The 8617-nt window shown below is 43.1% G+C and overlaps 1 protein-coding gene across 1 annotated transcript in view; it reads left to right on the forward strand.

Annotated features, from left to right (window-relative positions):
- The window catches only part of KCNJ6 (potassium inwardly rectifying channel subfamily J member 6), a 50984-nt gene extending 44412 nt beyond the window's left edge, over positions 1 to 6572 (forward strand). Inside the window, exon 3 of the mRNA XM_065639406.1 lies at positions 6247 to 6572. Coding sequence (XP_065495478.1) covers positions 6247 to 6572 — 326 coding nt within the window. The remainder of the gene's footprint in view (positions 1 to 6246) is intronic.
- The last annotated feature ends 2045 nt before the right edge of the window (positions 6573 to 8617 follow it).

Genomic DNA, 8617 nt, shown 5'->3' on the forward strand with positions numbered 1-8617 from the left:
TCCAAACCCTTCACCAACCTCGTAGCCCTCCTCTGGACACTCTCCAGTAGCTTTATATCCTTTTTATCCTGTGTTGCCCAGAACTGCACCCAGTGCTCCAGGTGAGGCCACACCAGTGCAGAGCAGAGCGGGACAATCACCTCCCTGCCCGGCTGGCGATGCTGTGCTGGGTGCACCCAGGACACGGGTGGCCCTCTTGGCTGCCAGGGCACACTGCTGGCTCATGTGAACCTAGAAAGTCACTGTAGCTTTTTTGAGCACCATATTGGAGTTTCAGACACTAGGTCTGCATTCATCTAAGTACTTCTGTATTAGTGTCATTATCACAGTGTTTAAGTAAAATTCTCCCATCTTCACTGTTGCCCCAGGCAAGGTGCAGAAGTCAGCTCTAACACTACAGGTCAGCACCTTCCCTTCTTAATAATTCCTAGAGCCAAATGGTTTGGCTGTAGGAGCACTGACACAGAGGCTGTAGGAATTAATGTCAAGGGGTGGAGAATTTCCTACGTGCTTGGGTTTGTTTTTAAAAGGTTCTTGTGATACAAATGAACCTTTTGACAAAGCAGATCAAAACCTCTATAGCGATACCTCAGCAAAGGATGTTATGAGTAAAAACAGGGTGAAAGCAATATAATAGGAGCATCGCACATGCATGTGGAAGTCTCAGCTCCCAGCTGAATACTCCAGACCAAATTCTGTACGTGAGTGAAACTCCACTCACCCTGGAAATGGGGACACTGCTGTTTTCTGTGCACACTTGAGTCCTCTGCTGCTGAGGTCTTAGTCCAGGCTGAACTGTGAAGCAAACTTCCCATGCAATGATTGAAAATAGGTCATTCTTATGGGACACGCCATTCCATTTGTGCAACAGAAAGTCTCCCCCATTCTGCTAAGGGCCGGCAGGAAACTGCTGAACCTCGAAATCAGCTTGACATTGTGGCTGTCAGACAAGAAGATGCAATCAGTAATGGGCTGTAATTCTTGCCCCCTTCTTTTCAAGTATTTTTTTTATCACAGGAGTGCAATTTGAAAATAAAAAATCCTGTTGTAATAAAGACCACCTCGAGTGAAAAAAAAAAGCTGAAGGAGGCTGTGGCTGTGTGTAATCTGCAGTAAGCTGACCTAAAGCTGAGAATCACTGTATTTCAGCCCAAACATGTATTTGATTCCATTATTCTGAAGTACCCTTTTCCCCCTAACTTCTTCATAGCATTTTACATTTGATAGCTCCAAAGGGAAATAGTATATGGTAAGAGTGCATGACACAACATATTATTGTGTAAGCTACCACAAAATCTTAAATTAAGTGTGCTGTGAAGAAATGCATCAAACCACTCTGGGTCACTGCTCCAAAGCCTTGTAGCACTGTAAGACAGTGCAAAGCATAAGCCTAAATAGCAGTAGACAGCATGAACAAACTGTAACCTCAAAATAACTGCACCAGGCAACTTTTCAAGAGTAATTAATTTGGAGGTGGCATCAACTTTGTTATTAATTCTAATCAGTCAAAGGTGGGGTTATAGCCTTATCTACATATTAGCAACAGCTTAAGGGAATTATTCTGTCATTTTCATAGACTGCATGGTGCAAATATTAAGTTTGATAAAACCTTTCATTCTAGCTGCAAGAAAAATTGCTGATGAGGTGCACTGAAATAGCGTCCACGCTCCCAGTCAGGCAGAGGGAGCCACCACAGCCTGTGCTCTGGAGAGGAACAGCCCATGTGTTATCAGAAGCCAGAGCCTGGTCCCAACTTCTTGTTGAAGCAAACAGGACATAGTGTCATGGATGTGATCAAGCTCCCCAAAGTCTAACCCAGGGGCAGGTGCCCCGCATCCCCACCCCAGCCCACGTACCTTGCAGCAGGAGCCCGGCCGTGTGTCAAGTTAAATGCAGATAGAAAGTGGCTCAGCTGGCTTGTTCGTGCTCACCAGCCACCCTTCGCTCTGCAGCATTGCTCAAGTCTCTGTGCTGTTAAGCTTCTCACCTTTTGAACACGAGTAATAAGCATTTAGAGGATAAATTAAAGTTTTAATTACGCATTTTAATTTAATTAGTCCTGTATGATGACAGGACTATCCAAACTAGGAACTAATTTCTGATTCTGGGTACTTGGAGCTAATAGGTACATGGAGCTAGTAGGACCTTTTTTGTTCCCATTTGAAAGCAAAGCAATTAAAATGTTGCCATGTTAGACTGGCTGCCTAAAAAAAGAAAGTCTCCTTCACCTAATCCCCATAATTTAGTTTGCCTTCTGCAACAAAACAAGGAACAAAATTTATCTTGCAACTCTGCCTGCATAGTTCTGACCCAGGAATGGGGACAGAGGAGTATATAGGAACAGTACCGACCATGACGTGTGTCTTTCACAGAGAAGTGACAACTCTTATGACACTGGTTAGAGCACACAAAGCTTTAACTGAACATTAAATATAATAATAATAAAGAAAAACACAATGAAGTAAGATAGCAATTAACTACTGCTTAGGTAATTCACTCAGCAATCAAGTATTTGCACAACACTCAGTCATGCTTCCCTAGTCTGTGCACATGTAAAACAAACAAACTGAAGAGCTGTCATTAAGACCTAACAGAAACCTGCAACATATACAAAGACTCATTACAGATGATTAAAAATGCTTCGAGTTTAAAGGCGTGAGACAGCCATTAAGGGCAACCATCAGAGGTCTCACCAGCTCACAGTGCATTTAAAATACAGTATGCAGCGAGGGGAACAGATGCGAGTGTCAGCCCGCTGCACTGCAACCTAATCACGCCACTGCCGTCCCCCATGCCAGGCAGCGGGGACAGACGGACAGATGGTTTGGGGAGCTGTGGAGCCAGGACAGGCAGGGGCAGGCAGCTGCTCCTCCACCACCACCCATCACGGCAAGGCCCGAGACACAAGCCTCGAGGTTTTTGTTGGTCTCCAAAGCTCCTTCTCAACTAGACCATTCGTTCCAGTTATAGTTTTAGTTAATTTAGAATGAATTCTTCGGGTCTCTTAATTTCCCAGCTTATTTGAAGAAGTCAAATTAATGCTGAGCTAAGTAGCTCCAAAGGCTCCCCAGCTTTCATCCTCCCTGAAGAGATCCAATTAAAAGGAGACACTAGTCAAAATGTCAGACCAAAATAATTTTTAAAGTCATTGTGCAACAGAACTATGGCTACATATAAACCATTCAATTACTGAGTAAACCATGCAATACTTGGAAACCTAAAGCCTAAAACTTCCTCATGCAAAATGCAGCTTCCTCTGTCAATCAAAGGCATGCTCAGAACTTACAGCAAATAAGTCACATTTCCTTTTACAGCGCAAATTAAAACATGGAGTATAATAAAATGTGTGTAAATTACACCATAATATATGATAAGAGTGTAAATGCAGAGAAAACATTCCAGAAACTCTGTTGACTGCAGAGCTGAAGGACCTCTGAGCCAGCACAGGCAGAGGCTGCTGAAGCTGCACCGTGCAGAGCTGCAGAAATCTCTCTGTTCTGCTTCCAGAGCCATGCAGGTCACACTGGCAATCACTTCAAGGTTCTCTGCAACTGTGGCATGTTTTAATCTGGAATCTTTGTGATCCACTTACAATTTTTTTTTCTGTATTACCTTTCTCAAAGCTTTAGAGACATTAGAAGGTCTCTCTCATACACACATCCCTCACTAGAGAAGTCTTTTACTTGATTTCAACTTACTTGAAAAATCATAACTCTTTCATTCTAGTTCTGAAAGTATTTTATCTATCTGTGGAAAAGAAACAGGTATTAAGTCATTGCTGAATGAGAGACTAAATTAAAAACTGGGACAGGTCAAAATTTCAGATGCAGCTTTGTTTTTAATGAGCTGTAACTCTAACATAATTCAAGTAATCTTCTTGCCTCCTGCAGAAAATTGACCCCCTCTTTCCCACCAGTCAAATGAATGTTTCCTAACCAAAGCCTCAGGATCACTGAGTACTCGGTCTGAGCACAGGAAGGTAATACTGTTTCAGAGGAACTTCAGGGTTGTTGTGGGTTTTTTGATTTAATCTCATCACCCTTATAATGAAAACTCCAAATTTCCTGATCCCTTCGAAATTAAATTTCTGCAGCAGAGACAGGGATTAGAAAAACGACAGTTTTGGGAAGGGCACACTCCTTTGGGGAAACCCATCCAAGGGGTGACGGATCTCATTGCACCACCAAGGAGCAGCAAAGGAGCTGATAGGAGACCAGCCCAGAGAGGTGCCCGAGACAGCAGTGGAGACACCACAACCAGACCTCTCTGCCTCCAGCCTGCCGATGTCCTCCTCCTGAGCCAGGGACATCCTACCCAACACTGCACCCATGATTCTGGGTCTGCTAGAGAACTGCAAAACTAATGACCCTGGGGGAGGCTGCTGCACAGCTTGTTTCTCATATGTATAGTGCTCTGCGAGCTACTAAGTTCCTCTCCCTCTGTCATTTTGTGGGAAAGAAGATCTCCTTTAGACTAAAAATCGCATGGGAAATCTAACAAGAGATGATTTTGGTCCTTTCCCTGCTTCCCAACTGTGAAATGAACAGAAAAAATGGTAAGATCTTTATATTTCCATTGGTGCATTACTTGAGACTTGAAACAGGAGCATGCCTTGTTCTGCAAAACCGAGAAGAATGAAGGGTTGAGTATTTCTGTCAGGCATAAGGAAAAAGAAACTAGACGAGCAAGCAGGGTTGAAGTACGGTCGCATTTCTGCCCGGCTGTAGCAGGTAGGTATGGTGCAGCAGTTTTCATGCTGAAGCTTTCCCTGACAGTCACCCACTGCTCTGCAGAGTCTGAGGCACTGCGGCAAGTGCAGAGAAATGCTGGAGAAGGGCTGAAGTACCACAGGGTGGTAACAGTGGGTAAAGGCCTTTCCAAATGTGATGTTGTAAGTGAAAAAGACAAGAAACGGCAGTTTTCACCCATCAGAAGCAAGCCATCTGAGCTTGGAGAGGAGGCTCAAGAGAATGAAGGCAGAATTATGTGAAGCAGTTTGCACGGCCCTGTAAAAGAGCAGAGATATTAAACTACCAAAGTTTCCTCTTCCCAAGACTCTCTGTATGACTTTATATGATGCCAGCAGTGCAGAGAAACAATGTGCATTTCTACGGACTATCATTTCTGCCCCCAAAATTAAACTTATTTTTTTTAATTGCTTATGATCACCTTCTAAATAACTGATGTGTGGCAGGCTTGTCCAGGGGTTATGTAACTTTATTTACTAAGTATTTGACATATACTGCTCAGCTGAATTTTGCTTAGTAATACTTAGCTAATAATGTGCAACTAATTAAAGGAAAACGATCACATTCTCTCCACATACTCCTTTTTAGTTGGCAGCAAGTTTTGGGCTCTTTTTCCTGGTCCACTGGGTTCCCCCTTCACTCCTGAGCACTAATATTTTATTGTAGTGCTTCCCTGAGTGGTTTACCTAAGAAGGGGCAAGTTGTCCAAATCACAGGCCCCTGCCATGGTCAGTGTTTCTTCACCCAGAGGACACCCTAGACTACACTTTGAGCTTGGAACTGCTACCTCTCTGCATGCCTCTCAACGAAATACAGTATCTTACAGATTTTTTTTTTCCCTATAGCAGCTCCCAGAGCTATAAATGGAAGGTAACAAAGAAGTTAGTCCCAGTTATCTGAAGTCAACACCACACACTATCACAATGTCCTTCAGGAGTTTTGCTGATGTTTGTGCATTGACCATCAGCCCAAACCTCAAAGTAGCGTAACTAAAAGGCCGCTCCAACCTTTAGAGGAGCCAAGTCAACCCATGGATCTCAGGCTCAGGGCTTGGTTCTGGCAGAGAAAAGCTTTTGTATAAATTCCTCAGTTACCCTGGGTAAGTGCTGAACGTAGTAGCATGGGTTTGTCACCTGTCGGGGAACCAAAGATGGCATGGTGCAAGTCACGTATGCTCTCAAGAAACCATCTGAGACTCGTCAGTGGATGAGCTACCCATTGATGAAATACAGGAAGAAGAACTGCATTTAATAAAGCAATGTTAATCTTTGCACACAGACTCACCACTTGTTATTATGTACATGCACAGAAGGAAAGGACATGAAATAGGTTACACACTGTAAAATTGCTTTCTAAGCTCAACCTCATATGATTCAAATCTGATTCTTTTCTGGCATGTGCCTTTTTACATACACTTCTCTGCCTATAAGAAAAAATAATTAAGGATTTGGGAAAGCTGTGGGTCCTTGTTACAGCACTTCTTCCATTTCTGTTACAGGAATGACCTGCCAAGCTCGAAGTTCATACATCACGAGTGAGATCCTGTGGGGTTACCGTTTCACCCCTGTCCTCACTCTGGAGGATGGATTTTATGAAGTTGACTACAACAGTTTTCATGAAACATATGAGACCAACACACCAGTTTACAGTGCCAAAGAGCTGGCAGAGATGGCCAGCCGAGCCCAGCTGCCCCTGACGTGGTCTGTTTCCAGCAAGTTGGACCAGCATGCTGAGCTGGAAACTGAAGAGGAAGAAAAGAATCAAGATGACCAAAATGAGAGAAATGGTGATGTGGCCAACTTGGAGAATGAATCCAAAGTGTAGAACCACCAGAGGCACAAGGGCCACACCACCTCCTTTATCGTCTCCCTCTTTGTTCCCCTTTTCTTTCTCCAACACGCCTTTTTTTTTTCTTCCTTGTTATTCTTAATTCCAGGAAAATAAATACTTCAGATGCGAAATATGTACCTGCCCAATTTAAACTGAAGAGATTCACAGACTAGGCAAGGGCACGGGTTAAAGCTGCAATACCCATTATCGATAGTGGAATATCAATCCCCACCCTGGTAATGACTGCTGGTTTCCTCAGCACCTCTCTGAGTTCAGACCTCCAGGTTTATCCACATCAACAACAATAACAAAATAAAACAAAAGCAATGGGAATATATACAAGGGATTTAAAAGGAAAGACTAATTAATGCTCATCAAAGTAATGGGCCTTGACTCCAGTTCTTATGTATTTTAGGATGGTTTCACAGACTAGGTGACAAGCCTTTATGAAATGGGCCTTGCAGCTTTAAGACGAAGGCGAGCAGAGGGATCTGCAATCCAACACGATACTGTACATATGCCTTATGTAATTAATTTCTCTTTACATTTAGTAATAAACAACGCATGTACAAAAGTACTGTAGTAAAGAACTTCTAAATAATGTACATAGATGTGTAATTAATGTAGGTTTAGAAACAGAGTTCTAGAAATATTGGGATGCAAAAGCTAACTACCCATCGAGTAGACATTTCTCTTCAAATATTTGGAGTGTAACTGGGTTTTTTCCCCTATATCTATGGCTCTTCTAGTGCATGACATTTTCTTCAGTGTACCAGACTGGCAGCTATTTAGAGTACCTCACTGTTTGCCAAACAGATCATTTCACTGACTCTAAAAAGCCATAAGTCTGGGAGAGAGCAGGGTAGAGAAATTGTAACATAATTACTGATATACTGTGAAAATGTTTACAAATAAGGCAAATCATTCCTGGTTATTTTCTTGGCAGTTCAACCTAAACTTTAGACTGTGGCAAACTCATAGCAAATCAGAATTTGCTATATACTTTTAATATAGCAAGCATGTTTCACGTGGAGCTATTATCCTTTATGTGCAATATCTAGGTAAACTTCTCCCTTCTCCCCACCCAAAACCATGGGATTTCAGCAGAGTAATTTGCTACACAAACAGCACAAGCCATTGACAACCAAATGTTGCATCTTAGCGAGTAGATTTTAGCTACTCAGCTGAGAAAGAAACAGCTGAATGTCACCTGAAGCTGTGATCAATGAAATGCGTTTGTTGACAGCGCTGGTGCTCAGCCAGTCCAGTAGAGTCATGGCTGGTGCGACATCCCTGTGGGATGTGCTTTAGGGGGGTTTATCACATGGTTCCTGCCACCCATGCTCAGGAGAGCGGTTCCCTAATGACTTCCTTCACCTTAGGTTAGCTCCTCGGCTGTTGTAAATCAGTGTAAATCATGTATATTCTGACTTGGCAACTTTAAAATCACCAGGGCAGTGATAATTTGCATAGCTTACACGGCAACTCTCACGTGAGCAGAGGAGCTGACGTGTACGGTCACGGTTTCACAGACATGCTCCATAAGGGGCTGCTCACACAGCGTGGCATTGCCCAGTACTAGGGACCACTCAGTCAGGCCCAGCGTACATAAAATACTACCTGTTGAAAAAAGCATTGCTTTCGGTGGGCTTTCGCTCAGGCCCATCAAGAGCAGCCTTTCCATCAGTGAAGGAGAAGAAGCTGCAGCCTTAATTTGGTTTTGTTTTGGTTTGGTCTTTTATACCTGCCTATCCCGGAAAGAAAGAATACACTGAAGAGAATCTGAAGCATATTTGTACAGAAACATTTAAGTCAAAATAGAAGAGAGAAAAAAAAAAAATCACCTCAGGAGAAACTTAGTGGGTAGGTGGAAATGTTGCACTGTGATATAGCTTTCACAATAAATTCACACCTATTTTCCTTTTTCTTTGCTGAAACAACTGCCCCTCGCTAATTTTCGCAGGGAGTGGGTAAAAGGTGGGGGTTTCTGTAGGTCCTCTAGCTGTGCTTCATGCTGAGGTGGGCAGAGTCAGGTGCAG

This window comes from Caloenas nicobarica, chromosome 1 (genome assembly GCF_036013445.1).
Source record: "Caloenas nicobarica isolate bCalNic1 chromosome 1, bCalNic1.hap1, whole genome shotgun sequence".
NCBI lineage: Eukaryota > Metazoa > Chordata > Aves > Columbiformes > Columbidae > Caloenas > Caloenas nicobarica.